We start from the raw sequence: 13,499 nt of genomic DNA on the forward strand, positions 1-13,499 counted from the left end.
TAAATTAGAGATTGTTACCTTTCTGGCAGCAAATGAGCCTGCCAGTTGGTTGAGAGCAATTTGAGAAGCGCCTTCTATAAACGAATGAGTCCAGCTGTCATAACATGTACTCTGTAAACCAAGAATATGAATTTTGATTAGGCACAGAAAGCCCACTAACTTAGTTTCACACGATTTCTTCATTGCTCTTTGCCATAATGATTGAAGTAGCAGTGTCGGCACTGGGGCTGGCAGATCTCCACTCGTAGCTGTTTATTAAGAGCTGTCTGGGTTATAAAAACCTTCCTAATCTCTTCAGGTGTGTGTTTTGAGAAGAGAACCGATTGTTTCTTTTAAAAGGCCTGTGCTGTGTGTGCTTTTAAGGATCCATTAGGCAGTGAAACTGTCTCTGACAGCCGATACAATCAAAGGGTTTGTTTTTTTATAAGTCTCAGATCCTGACTCAGCCCTGCAGCTCGTTGGGCTGGACTTTCGTCTCCAGCTGGGTGCCCCAGTCGAGCACTACCAGACCATCCCAGCAGGCTGTGCTGGTGGGATCACCCAGGCTGTGATGTGCCCTCTCTTGCCTGTGATGTACCCAAATCACATACTGACCCCATGGAATGACTGGCATACGTGGGCCTGTCATGTTACTGAAGGTTAACTGTTATTTTGGGTGTGTTTGCAGCTTCCATGTCTTAGGGAAGGCTGCAGGACAGGAGCAGCCTGATTGTCTAGAAATGTTTGCCAGCCCAACAGCTCTTCTTTTCCCATGTCAGAAAACCCTTCCAGAGAGAGGGCAGCAGAAAAATGCCATAGACATCCTTCTGATGAAGCAGGAGTAGCTCAGTTTGCAGTGTCCTCTCTAGAGCTGGAGAACATTATCCCAACCTTGGCTGTCATCTCAGTTCCCTGTTCAGTGGAATTGTTACCTGGGGATTAAGTGGCTGAAAATCCCTCCTGGGACTCCCTTTGTGACCCCAAGTGCCTCTCCAGAGTACCTGTGCCTCCGTTTCTCTTTATTATTGCTGGCTGTCATGTGGGCTCCACTGCACATTTCCTGAGTAAAAGGAAAATTACAGTTATTTCAGAAAGGCATTGAGCTTGATTGCCAAAATGGTTTGCTGGCTTTATGACTTTCATCAGAGGTCCCTGCTGAATTGCCCTTTCTTATCAGCAGTGATGATCTTTGCCTCTTAGCTTTTCATGCAAACTCCCTTTTCAGTCTGTGCTAAGAGTTGTGCAACTCCTTGAGCTGATTCCCCATGGTTAGCACTGTACTGTGTCAAATACAGCCCTGTAAACAAATGTATCCCAGTTCTCAGGCTCCCTGAGCCTTGTTTTTGTGGGCTGTCTGTGACTTGAATTCCCAGGGTTCTGATGATTCAGACGACTTGCAATATATTATTAATAAATTATGTACTATTAAAGTCCTAACAGTGATGTTACAGTTTCCTCTTATTTCCATGGTTACATTCTGTTGTGATTAATCTTTTTAATGCTTTGTTTTCTTTAGAAACTGGATGCCAAATCACTTATAAAACTGAATTTTGCTAAAAACAGTGAAGGTAAGTGCAGTCATTTTCTGTGGTGGTGTTTTGTTGGTTTTTTTCCTTAATGAGTGCTTCAATAAATTCTGGTTTGCCTTACTCATGGTGAACTTAAGTAGTTTGTGTTCTCTATCATGGTTTTTATTCTTTGAGTAGAGTAATTGCTTCTTGTGAGTGATATGTTTACCTTCAAAGTTCCATTTCTCTTTTTCTTTACACTGGGGAGCTGTAAATTATTCAGCAATTTCACTTTACTATAGCTGCTACTGCACTAAGGTACTGTTTACTTTAAGGAAAGAATCAGAAAGAGTGAAATTTCTGTAATGTTATCTTATTTCTAACTTGCCTGTGGCAATATTTGCTGTTCACTTGGTTTTGAACAGCTTTTTGTTTATAAAAGGGATTAGACTTAAATGAACACGTGGGATTTTATGAATAGAAGCACACAAGACAGTTGCCTCGAGTTTTATTTCTGCAAGATACAAAATCTGCTTCCTAAGAGAGCATGGTAGGAACAAAAGAGAAGAGTGGAGATGAATTCATCTTCTACAAAGCAGATAATGATTTCTTTGAAATGAGAATGGCAAAGATTAGGTGGGAATAAAATTCTGGAGTGCCTGTCTCCTTATTTTACCAAAATCTGTGGATTACAAGCTCTTTTCTGTAGCTGAAAGATTTCTTCTGCACCTTGTGTTCCATCTGTCTCAAGAGCAGGGTGTTAAAAATTGATCAACAGTCAGTGTGGCCAAAGCTTTTGAAAGATACCATGACACTGTGCTTTCCCTGAAGAAGTCCAGTTCATAATGCTGGGGTGGAATGACAACAGCCATACAGTCTTGGAAGCCTTTTCCTTAAAAAGGTGCATTCTGTGTCATTAACCAATCACGGGAAAAGGCAATGAAAGACAAAAATTAAATGTTGCATTTCTGTCTATCAGCAAACTTTTCTTTAAATTGTAAGATGTGGAATGGTTGCTACATATGTAGGATCTTCTCTGTTCACACAGAAATATGATGCAAAAGGTCTTTGGACATTGCAGTTTCTCACATTTAGTGATCACTTATGAGTTGAGTACCTTCTATCCCAATCAACATGTGTGTGCCCTCAGTAGTTTTGCTTGTCCTAGAACTGAGAATATGTTGACTTGCTCTTTTTTATGAAGCCGGAACAAGACCTCACATTTTACCGGAGGGTTTCTGTATCCATCAGTTGGGCCATACCCTGATGCCGCTTCCAAAAATCCCTTTCTAAACTTCTTGAGTTTCAGTCCCTTGTGGCAATGGCTTTCCTTCAGCCCTGGTGGCATTAACAAAAGTGTCCTCAGCTTTGACTTAGGCAGGGAGGCAGAGCTGCCTCTGATGGCACAGTGAGCACAGTCTCTCTAAGTGTTTGCCTCCCCTGTCCTCACAGGTGCTGGGAGCAGCCTGTTCTGGCCTCCCTGCTGGTTTTGATTTTCAAATGGTAATTTGAAAAAAAAGAACCAAATAGGCCCAACTTTGATTTTCAAATGGTAACTAGGAAAAAAAGAACCAAACAGGCTCAACTTATTTCAAAAATCTCACTCGAACCCTCAGGTCTAGCAAACTGATCAAGTATTAATAACCTTCTTCTAATTGCTTTCTGCTGAGATTATCCAGACATTTTTCTTTTTCCTCCTACATTGCCTCCCATCAGTTTGCTTGCTGTTGACTTGCTTAATATTTGTGCTGACCCTCCTGGGAAAATTCACAGCTTGATTAGAGCAGAAGCTGGGTACCTTATTGAGTAACGTGTTCAGATTTAATGGCATTCTGCTTGCCACGTTTGAATGCAAAATGCTCCCCCTGCTTAAAGCACAACAGCTGTTGTGAACTTTTCTGTAGGCTGTAAGCTAAACTTTTATTCCTGGGAACAAGAGTGATACAGAGCACTGGACTCGTTACAAGGTACAGGCTCATGTTATCGATAGATCTTTGATTACAACAGTAGCAATTGTACTGTGGTATTTCATAAGTATCAAGCAAGCTGGACAAAGTTCCGTGTTGGGGGATTGAAGGCAATAGATTTCAGAACTGCATTTTCCTTGCTTGTTTTATAGTTCTCCTAACTGTTACTTTTTCTAGCACCTTTTCTGTCACTGGAGAATCAAAACGTTGTTGAAACACCATTGAATACACACTGAAGTTACACTTTATATTAAAAATTAATGTAAATATCATCCACAGAGATCAGAGAAATTAGCTGTTTCAAAACAGTTACAGGTCTTCATGTGAAATTTAAACTTTTTTCCCTCTATCAGGCAAGTATCACTGTCCAGTGCTGTTTACTGTATTTACCAATAACTCCCATATTGTGGCCATCAAGACTACTGGAAATGTGTTTGCCTATGAGGTAGGTTCTCTGTTGCATTCCATTACTAATATTTTATACTTGGAGCATTTCAATAAAGATCACAAAATGGTTTAGAAATACAGGTAAATTTTATTCTTGTTTTACAGCCAGAGAAATTAAAGGACAGGGAGATGAACTAACTTCACAAATTGTTGTCCAACTTTAGCCTTCAAAATAGGAACAACTTTAGAATATGAATCAAATAATATTTCTAAAACCTTAAGTTAATCTGCATGTACTGAATCTTGTATTTCAAAATGAGTAGCTCTTACATGCTCCTCAGTTGAAATAATAGCCAAATTTTCTGTTGTCTTCTTTCTGATACAGTGTCATCACAAAAACACAAATTGCCTCATTTCTATTCATATCAGTGAATGAAAAAGAGCATTTTAGCTGGAGCTGGGGGAATAGGAGAAAAAATGCCTTAATGGACACTTAAACTGCATTTTTATTCGTGTTTTGTGAACATTTATGTGAACCCAAGTGGAATTTTAATTGTGACTTCTTTGTATAATCCTTACTGTAAAAGCAGGTTTATTTATTTTTTCAGTAGCAAAGAAATCCTTCAATTAATGAATCCATATCCAGTGTTGTTTTCTTTATGATGTGTACTTCAAGATTTTATTGATATCACATATTTACTTGTAACATTTACACACGAGAATCTGATTTTTGCTGTCTGTGTCCTTTGCCTGGCTGTCAGGCAGTTGAGCAGCTGAACATAAAACCGAAGAGCTACAAGGATCTCCTGACAGATGAGCCTTTCACTCGGCAAGACATCGTCACACTGCAGGTAAACTTTTCTTTCTCTTACACCTCACACCATACAGCTTTTTTTTTTGCAGAGGGTGAAATGCTATGTACACTGTTCTGGTAGGAAACTAGAGTCACTGAGCAGAAAAACTTTGCTGTATTTTCTTTGTTATCCAGATGAGTCACAAAGATGCCATATAACAATCTGGAAGAGTAGTAAGTTGCTGCACGTGGCCTGTGGTATCAAAAGAAACAATGTTTAGAATGTAAAGTATTTAAACTTTTAGGAACTCGACATGTTACATTAAGACTGAAGTGGATTGTCTGTCTTACTCTTTCAAAGATGTATAAAAGAGTCAAAGCTTCAGAAAAGTGTTTTCCATGGAATGTTTCTCTAAATGTAGAATCAAACAAGCAGCAAACCAGAGGGTTTTCTCTAATTACTTGTTTGGAATGTTTTTCTTCTTAATAGATACCAATGTTGGTTCTTTGCTGATTTTAAGAAAATTAAAACCTAAATTAAAAGAGCATTGTAAATTTTACAGTGTAAAAGATAGTTATTTACAGATAAAGTTTCATATCAAAAGATCTAAAACTTCTGTTTAAAAATAGGTACTTTTAAGCTTGCATGGTTTCAAAACAGGGGAAAAAATGTTCCAGGATCATTATTATTGAAATCATGAGTTAGTATGCATCTCATGAACACTTAATTGCCACTAGCCAAGACTAATACAGTCTAATTCAAATAGAAAAATATTTTTCATTTATGTCTAAATTTAAATAAAGCGTAGCCCTTCTTCCCTACTCCCAGTGCTTAACAGCATGTTTTTAAATATTTTTCCTCTGTTCCTATGGGCTTGTTGCTGTTCAAGCTAAAGCAACAAAGTAAAATGTTTTTATTCCAATGGATGCAAAAAATACAGCTTTTTTTTCAGATTGAAAGCTCCCAACAGAATGTTATTTCTGTGTAACTGCATGGTTGCTAATGGATTTGGAAAAGTAAAAAAAGACAAGTGTCTAAAAATGTGTCTGTGTACCCGTATGGAAAACCAAGTTATTTTGGACAAATAATTGAAATGTGCAGTTGCTAAAAAAATATTTTGGTATGTTTTGTAGGGTTGGAATTGAATGTATGTATAAAGAGTGTCTTCCTGTTACTTGCCTAGCTTTGATTTTTCACAGCTGCTCTAGTCCGCTAAATCTCAAAGTGCAACATCTAAAAATTTAGTCATTCCCTATGTGAGTTTTTATCAATATTTTTCATCTTCCCTCTTGACATGTTGGGCTTCTGTTTTGTTTGGAGGAATATGTCTAATATAAGACTAAGTAGATTCTGGTAGTTGTGCAGTCCAAGGTCACAGTCACACATTGCCTGCACCTCTCCCACCTCCATTTAGGGTGGTGTTCATAATGTGTGAGTAGATTTGATCCTCTTAAGTAAACAGTTCATTATGGATTGGTGTTAACTTCTGCAGTGTACAGTCTTGTGCTACACTCTTCTTAAATAAGTTTAGAAATAGCAAAGACACCCCCATCTTGGGATTGGACTGCAAGAGATTTGACCATCTGAATGCTGTTGACCAGATAAAATTTGACCTTTTACCAGATCGGGTTTTAAATATGTTTTTCAGAGTTATTTTTAACAAACAGTCTAAAATGGCTTCAGGCTGTTGAAGGAGAAGTGAGAGCCATTTACTGCACTGCCCAACAGCCACTGCAAACTTGCACATGTAGCTTGATTTTTTCCTATTCAAATGCTGCCCTACCCTGATTTGCTCTGTTGAGGCCAGGATTCAACCTGAAGTGGTATGACTAGCCTGGATATTAGAATTGCTTAAGCATATGTGGTAGAGAAATGTGTTGTTATTTTCTCACAGTGTTTTCTTCATATAAATTATTGAAAGACAGACTGATGTCTCCTCTACAAGCTCTCTTGTTGACAGCACTGCAGGCAGCGTGGTGGCTTCAGGCTTCACACTGCCAAGCTCCACCACCTGTGGCTCTGTTTCTTAGCCAGAGTTCATGACTGCAATCTGTTGTGTTTCAGAGCTCTACCCCAATTCCTCCTTCTCTTAAAAACCTTTCAGTTCTGTGTTGAAATTTATCACTTTGCTGTTTTCTCATTCCCCCATGTAAATTGTGTGCTGTGGTATCCAAGAGAGCTGGAATTGAGAGTGAGTTGGTATCACTGACCCTGCTGTTTGGCAAAAAAGTAGATATAAAGGAAGTTGCTATTAAAAACATTCTTTACTTTGCAAAGAACAGCTGAATAGGGCTGTCTGTAATAGCTGTGTTTAGCAATAGAAAATAGCATTTCCAGAGGCTGACTCTGAATGTCCTAGGAAACAGATGGGATACCTGTGTTTGGTAGTGAAATACAACATGGTAAGTGGAAAATAGGAATGATGTATCTTTACAGATTATTTGTATGATCACATTTTTCCTTATTGATACATAAAGGACAATCCTACATCTGCTTGGATTTTACCAGAATAGCAATTGACCTCAAACTTGGCTTCTCTCTCCTAATATATGTAATTAAAAACAAAACAAAAAAGATTTGCTCTTTTCAGAAGAGACAGAATTGCATAATGTGCTTTTCCTGTTCTTGGTGCTAAACATTATTCAAACACGAGTCATAATCCACCCTGTTATCTTTTCTGCTAAGCACCATCTCATCTGGTCGCTTTGAATTTAGTAGCAGTTATTTATGTGCTATTTACTTGTTAAAAAGGACAACTTTTTTTTTTTTTTATTTGAAACTAAAAAAAGCAGAATCACAGCTTTAGTTGTTAATAATACCGTCTTAGACCTAAGATGTGTTTCTCTTTGTAAAGGAATCCGCAGTGCTTCCTACGTGTAGTCCATATACAGAAATTGCTTTTTCCCCTGTTGAAATGCAAATATCCTGGGGTGGAGCATGGCAGTTTTTCATCAGCATATGGCCATATTATCCAGCCAGTCAGGGCAGGAGGTAAAGAGTAATACCATGTCCTGGTGTGCAAGATACATTACCAGTACTGGAATGGACTTGTTGAGGCGGAAGAAGTCACGGATTCTAGTTTAGCATCTTGCTGATGATGACAGAAATGCACATGACATTATTCCATATGATACCCTTCCTAGATACAGCACTCCCAGTATGACTGGGTTTTTTAGACTGTAGCTCTTTACACTAAAATTTAAATTTCCTTTTCTTAGCTTTGTGATCTTGCTACAAACTTAAGTCAGGTTTTCCATCTTCTGCAGTGCAGGTCTTACATTTTTCCAAGTTTCTCTCTCCTTGCAGTTTATCATTATTTCAGATAATTTTTCTCCCAACTGTACTGGTTCATATCTGTTTTAAATGGAATATGCTGTATGTATGTTGTCTGTGTTTCTCAGAACTTTAAACCCACTTATATTCTTTACCTTGAGAGATGATCAGCTCAGCCTAACTCAGCATCCCTTGAAAATGTCAGGAATGTGTTCCCAGCTGACAGACAACTCTAGTACTGTAAGATTAATTAGTTACACTTAATGGGTAAGGCAGGATGTAAAGCACTTGGAGATCTGTGGGGACAGGGTGTCTGTAATGGAAAAGCTGATATTGTTAACACTTGTTTGCAGTGTTTTTACCTCCCTCTTCTGCTTGCCATTCTGGTTCATTGATGTTCATCATTTCACTTTGCAATTGGTTTCAAGGTAGGATTGAGCACAGCTTTTGAAATAATATTACATTAGACCTCAGTGCAGAACTAGGTGATTCTTCCAGTCCTATATTTTACTGGTTTTAAGCTAGTATTCAGTTTAAATGTTTAACCTAATTTGAAATTATCTTCCAAGTAAATTTTTGAGGGATTGAGTGCTAGATTTCAATATCTGCTGTCAAATCTTTATGACAAAATCTGGTCAACAGTCTGGTAGAAATTATTATTAATTTGTGTGAATGTAAATTGCATTGTGTTTCAATCCTATATCATACAAATTATTCTTTGTGTAATGATGTGGAACTTAATGGCAAGCACATAAATACCTGTCATCTGAATTCCCCCATATAACACCAGGCATCTGCCCCAGCTCAATGTGGAGAGAGGAACAGGGTCAGGTAGTGCTTTGCTGGACACATTGGTGGACTTCCCATCCCAGCAAGTGTGAGAGGTCCTGAGGAGAGCAAAGTAAGAATGCTGAAATACCCAGCTTTCACATCCCATTTAGTAGGAAGTGTTCAGAGGAGTGAAGAACAATTTCCCCTTTAGCACCCTGTCAATTTGTCATCCTCCACTGTGGCTCTGTTCACAAACAAGAGACAAACTTAAGTTTGTGAGGATACGGCAGAAATTATTCCTGCTCTGGAAACTCTTCGAAGCTATTGCTGAGCTGTGTGCTGGCAGGGGATTTAATGACAAGTGTGGCTGTACTCAGTGGCAGTGCTGCAGGTGAGGCAGAGGCACACGTGGGAGATTCCTCCTTGCTGAATGAATTGCAATGAAGCCCCTGCCCTGCTGTGCCAGGGGTAACAGGCACAGTGCTCTGGTGGCAGCCTGCAGAGAGCCTTCCCTGGTAGATGCAGGCTAACAAATGCATCTTCTTTGTACTGCAGAAATGGGGGGAGGAAGAGAAGAAAACACCAAGTCTGGGTAAATGCTAACAGGTTTGCTGCTGCTATAGGGGGAAAAAGCCTCATACTGTTATGTGCTTCCTTATGTCAGTTTTATTGTTTCTATATAACCTAATCAGCTGTGGACAAGACATGGCTCCCAACAAGCTGTTAAACACCACTGACATTTGTGGCAGGAAGCACGTAATGAGCAGAGCTGGAGGTAGCTGAGCTGCACAGTGTTAATTGATATTTCACTCCTCAGCTATTCCTTGTTTGCTCTTCGTGTGATAGAAGGTCAGAGCAGATTTCCTCACGGCTGTGGGTGAGGTCTCTGTGAGGGAGAATCCTGCACCAATGGATGTGCAGAGTAGCAGGTAAAGAAGTGGGACATGGTCTGCATATGAGGGTGACAGTCCTGAGGATAATTAGGGATGCAGCATGGCCAGCCAAATGGTAAGAGAGAAATCAGGGCTAAAAGAAATCACACAGTGTAAACCTGCTGGTTTTAACCTGCTTTTTGGGGGGTTGTATGTGGCGCTTAAGATTAGCAGAGTTCAAGCTGTTTCCCATAGTAGGTAAAACCAGAAAATTACTGGGAAAAAATGAGTGGAATAAAACTTGAGATTAATTGTTTTCAGACCTCAGCTTTCAGGAAAACATTAAATAGGAGATTTTTAACAGTGATGATAGTTAGCAACCCTTTGAAGTCTCTATCTGTGCTAGTAATTTGCTAAACTAAAGTTTATGGTTCGTAACCTTAGTAAGAAAAGCCCTGAGACTGCCAACCATGGTGTTCTGAATACGTATTTTTAAACATGCTAAGGCAAACAAAAGTAGGCCATGGTTCATCTTCCTTTCTGGTTTCTGGGCACTTACACAGAAATTATTTCTTTAGGTCTTTGGGCCCCAGGCCTTAATCTTAACAGGATTGGGAACATCCCCATGAGTCCAGCCTTTCTCTGACCAGGAGAGGCAAGTAATTGATGAGAGCTTGAGGCTTTGACAATGTGAGTATGTCTGTCTGCCCATCCCTGTGGCATCTTGTTTGGACTGCTCTGGTTTTGTGCCCAGTAACTGTCATGGATGCAATGAGAGGAGCTTGGCAGGCTAGTTATTAGTGTTTAGACAGTTTTCTTCCTGAAGTGATATGTCTAAAGACTGTGCAAAATTACAAAATTTTCATAGTCTTACCTTTAAAAAATGTGTCTCTTGTGTTGCAGGACTTGGTTAGGAAATGGTTTGTGTCTTCTGCAGCACAGGTTGGACTGGTCAGAGGTGTTTGTGCTCTTGGGGTCAGGTAGAAGCAACTGGTGTCCTGTGTTTGACTTAATATTCACTGCAGTTCCTTCACAGTATGCTAATTCAAATTCACACTAATTTTAATCAAACTAATTCTGATTGAACTTCTCTTAGTATATCAAGATGCTGTATTTTAGAGGGAGGAATAAACATGTCCTAGGTGTCCTGTACAAGATGATACTCAAATTTCAATTTGAGGAACCATTTTTGAGGGGCTCTTCCACTGCCAGAGGGAAATCTCTTTTAGGGTAGGAGTGTGGGTTGTCCCCCTTCTGGATGTGTGGTGAGACTCTTGCTTTGCAGAACCAGGAATACAAGGGACAACACTGTAAACCAAACCTTTGTCAAGGTTTCTATTGGAACAGATGGCCCACGTGGATGTGATGGGAGGACCTTGTACAGAGGACCTGGGTCACAGTTCTGGGGTTTGGAGTTCAGATCTCCCAGAGGGCAGATGGACAGCTGGTCTGCAAGGAGCAGGAGCCTTTGGCCTCCGCTGTCCTTCATACAGTAATGGATGCATTGCCAAAGCAGGGGCTGGTGGTGGTTTGGAGAGCCCTGAGAAACCCCTTGCAAGGAAAGAGACTGTAAACATTTTGCTGGAGTTGCTCGATGCCTGTGATTCGGCTGGTTAAGCCACACAGATGTTTGAATGAACTGTGCCTGTGAAACTGTGTGGACTAATCTGATTTGTGGTACCCTGAGCACAGGGTTTTGTAAGACACTGGCAGTTGTGATGTCCTTTATTTATTTTTAAACAATCAATAAATCAATAAATGAAGAAGCTTTATTTAGAAGAACATCATGAAGGTGTTTTCTGTTTCATTTTTACTGCTGCCTTTCCTCCTGTCCATGAAAAATTGGTTTCAGGAGTCAGTCTTGCCCTTCAGTTTTGCCATGAACTGCAGACATGGATTGCTATAAATCCATTTATCTCTATTAATATTAATACACAGATATTTTTTCCCTTTCCTGAAAGGGTAAGCAGTGCTTCTTTCCTTCACCTTTTGAGGTAGTACATTTATGTGCAGGGCAATGATTGCTGTCTTGGAAAGCTGCAGCTCATGATTGCTGCGGAGTACTTGGGAGTGAAAATGTCTTGTGAAAACACACTGAGTTCTTTCTCCAATCTTTCTCCATGCATCTTGTTGACTGTCAGAAAGCAAGGGTCAAAATCATCTCTATTCACACATATATAAATATGTATGTAAAGTAATAAATAATAAATACACCTGAGTGCTGGTGTCAGAGGAAAGAAAAATGGCTAAAAAATAGATCCAAATTTCGTATTTCTTAGTAGTTTTATTTAAAGATTGTTTCTAAAGCAAGATTTTAAAGATGTAATTTTTGGGCGGGTTTTTTTGTCCTGATGAAGATCTATTGGAGTGGTATAGTGAGACAGGAAACAATAGAAAATTATTATCTGGTGGTTAGGAAAGGGGACAGCAGAAAGCCAGGAGGTCACGCTATGGTGGAGAATCACACAGCTTGATTTCATAAATGTGTTTTGGTTTTACTACCAGCAATAAAACTAAAAATGTACTCTCTGGTGGAAGCATACCATTTCAGGGATGAATGAAAGGCATAATTAGATCATTTTATAAATTATGGAGCTAGCAGCTCAGGTTGTATTAAGCATTACTTCTGGCAGAGATTAAATTCTCAAACTTTTTATCAACTGTGCTGGTCTGAGAAGCTTTGTTAAATTTTTTAGGATAATGTATATAATACTATTCATGTTAGGACACAGTTCTTTGCATAGTATGTTGCATTATTTTATCCTGAACTAGAAACTATTGCATATTATTTTGTTACTTTGCTATTTGAAAGTTTGAATTGTTTTCTGTAAGATAGACTTTCCAGAAGTGGCTGGGTGTCCTGGACTGATGTTTTGACCTTTCTGTGCTGCAGAGGAGCTTGAGGAGAAAACCTTGAAGTCATTGTAAGGAGAGGATTAAAGACTGTTTAATAATAGTATAAAGTAACCTAGATCACCAGTAGGCATTCCTTGTCTCATTCTCTCTAACAAAAGGTCAAAGTTCTGCAGAAAGTTGCCTAGAGATAGCATAAAGAATCACAGTTAATGGACTGTGTGTTTCTGCTGTTTTCCTCCAGTGGTCACTAAATTGAATTTTCATAATAGCATTTTTTTCCATTATTTTTAAACATAGTTCTGTACGCACTAGTGAAAAAAACAACTGTCAAAACAGTTCTTACTGCAGAGACTTGCTCTGAGGTTTTATTTGTATTTTGAAATGCATTGCAAAAGTTCACAGAGCATGTGCAAATCAGGCCCAGGGTTATAAATAGCAGGAGATAGCTTATGTGCATTTGCATAGATCTTAAACCAAAGCTCAGAACAAAGGAAAGAACCAGGGAATTACATTGTTCTTGCTTCTCACTAGGATAGGGTAGACTCAGCTGAGCTCTGGTGGTAACTTCTGTGGATGATATATGTGTAATATTATGTTTGGAACTGAATTCCAGATCCCTAAGGAGTCTGCTGTGAACAGACTCATTGCTGATGTTGGTTGGGGTTGATTGCTTTATATTTTTTCCATCTTTCTGTGGTTTGGGGAGTATGAAAGTTATTCTGTCTCTCCCTGTTTGTTTATTTATTATGGTGGTGTCTGCCCTTTGGACTAGTCTGTTGCTTGGAATAGGTGCCTACCATGGTCTCTGATACTAGGTTTTTTAATTATTTTCAGGATCCAACAAACCTGGATAAGTTCAATGTCTCAAACTTCTTTCATGTTAAGAACAACATAAAAGTAATTGATCCAGGTAAGGATGAATTGAAGGTAGGCTGAGAAAACACCAACCCAAATATGCAAAATCTGAAGATGATGTGATGGAATTGACTGTTTTCTGGAAGGACATCTCTCAGTGGTTAGCTTATTATGCCCATATCTGATTTTGGGGTTTTTTTAATCTTGTGCAAGCAAGCATCTCTTTCTATTCACCTG

At 39.1% G+C, this 13,499-nt stretch overlaps 1 protein-coding gene across 2 annotated transcripts in view; it reads left to right on the forward strand.

Moving 5' to 3' along the window:
- PPIL2 (peptidylprolyl isomerase like 2) overlaps positions 1-13,499 on the forward strand; it is a 67,751-nt gene that overhangs the window by 13,226 nt on the left and 41,026 nt on the right. For both annotated transcript variants that reach the window (XR_014226941.1, XM_082293694.1), the window contains exons 6-9: positions 1,496-1,547; positions 3,808-3,899; positions 4,603-4,692; positions 13,242-13,317. Coding sequence is in view for 1 of the 2 variants with exons in the window: in XM_082293694.1 (XP_082149820.1) it covers positions 1,496-1,547; positions 3,808-3,899; positions 4,603-4,692; positions 13,242-13,317 (310 nt within the window). In the remaining variant the exon portion in view is untranslated. The remainder of the gene's footprint in view (positions 1-1,495; positions 1,548-3,807; positions 3,900-4,602; positions 4,693-13,241; positions 13,318-13,499) is intronic.

This window comes from Coloeus monedula, assembly GCF_965178545.1.
Source record: "Coloeus monedula genome assembly, chromosome: 18".
Taxonomy (NCBI): Eukaryota; Metazoa; Chordata; class Aves; order Passeriformes; family Corvidae; genus Coloeus; species Coloeus monedula.